Below are 1,204 nucleotides of genomic sequence, written 5' to 3' on the forward strand. Positions count from 1 at the left end.
AGTAGTTTGTGTCTCTGCCCCTACCTCAACGGGGATATTCCCCCCCAAGTAGTTTGTGTCTCTGCCCCTCCTGCAACGGGTATATTCCCCCCCAGTAGTTTGTGTCCACCCCTCCCGCAATGGGGACATTTCCCCCCAACCCAGTAGTTTGTGTGCCCCTCCCACGATTGGGATATTTGTAGTATTTTCTCTGTACTTTCATTTGCCTAAATCTAAAGGCTTGCTGTCTTTGGGTACAGTATGTGAAGGCTGTATAAAGTTGGTAGATTTCCCAGGGGTTGTTCTCAGTATTGGTGGGCTCACATAAACTGAGCAAGCTCTAACTGTATATTTTGTTCCCAGCGGAGGAGGTCTGCTATGGAAAGTTGGGATGTTTCACCAATAGCCCCCCATACTCTGGAACACTGGAGAGGCCAATTAGTCGCTTGCCTTGGTCTCCCGAGGTGATTGATACTCAGTTCCTGCTTTTCTCTAGAGAACAAAACTGGTTTGAAGTAAGTTCACCTTCCCTGTATCTGTAGATTGCTCTTCTTTCCACCTTGTCGCTGATGATGACCCGTGCTGGCACTATACTTAACCTTTTTCCTAATCTCATATTTCTACTTCATGGGTCTCCATTTCCACTCAAAAGTTGAGCATGTTATGAAGGTTTTGCTTTTTTAAGCGTTTCTTTTTCAAAGCATCCTAATCAGGACAGGTGGGAGTATTGAGCTGGCCTGGGCACTCAAAAGCTGCTTTGTGGGTCATCAGCCAAATTATGAAAAAAGGGGGACATGTTTTAAAGTGGGACATCCTACAAGTTCACAGTTAAGACAATAACAATGCAAATGTGGTCAGCAATAAAAAATGGAATCCACATATAACAGCAGAGTTAGTAGTTAGTGGGGTCACAAGTATTTTGGATAAGCCTGAGGCTCTTTTAAGAAAAACAAAAACAGGCACTCTTGATTGAATAAGTAATGGATAAAATGCCAGCTTGTAAAACGACATAGATTTAGATGTTATCTATGTTTTGCTTGTTGTCTCGAAGCTTGTTGTCTCGAAGCTATCAGTAAAGGTGGTGCAAACAGAGTATAACCAACCTCTTAATTATTGCATAGCTACATTCCTAATTGGACAAGAAATGGGGATTTGAGGATTTACCTCAATAAATGGGAATTTCAAGGCCACTAATACTTAACTAACAAATTTACATACTAATAAA

The 1,204-nt window shown here is 41.9% G+C and overlaps 1 protein-coding gene across 1 annotated transcript in view; it reads left to right on the plus strand.

Annotated features, from left to right (window-relative positions):
• Window positions 1-1,204, plus strand: part of LOC140339530 (pancreatic lipase-related protein 2-like) — a 21,186-nt gene that overhangs the window by 822 nt on the left and 19,160 nt on the right. The window contains exon 2 of the mRNA XM_072424272.1: window positions 343-494. Coding sequence (XP_072280373.1) covers window positions 343-494 — 152 coding nt within the window. The remainder of the gene's footprint in view (window positions 1-342; window positions 495-1,204) is intronic.

The sequence above is a fragment of the Pyxicephalus adspersus genome, chromosome 10 (assembly GCF_032062135.1).
Source record: "Pyxicephalus adspersus chromosome 10, UCB_Pads_2.0, whole genome shotgun sequence".
In the NCBI taxonomy this organism is placed as follows: domain Eukaryota; kingdom Metazoa; phylum Chordata; class Amphibia; order Anura; family Pyxicephalidae; genus Pyxicephalus; species Pyxicephalus adspersus.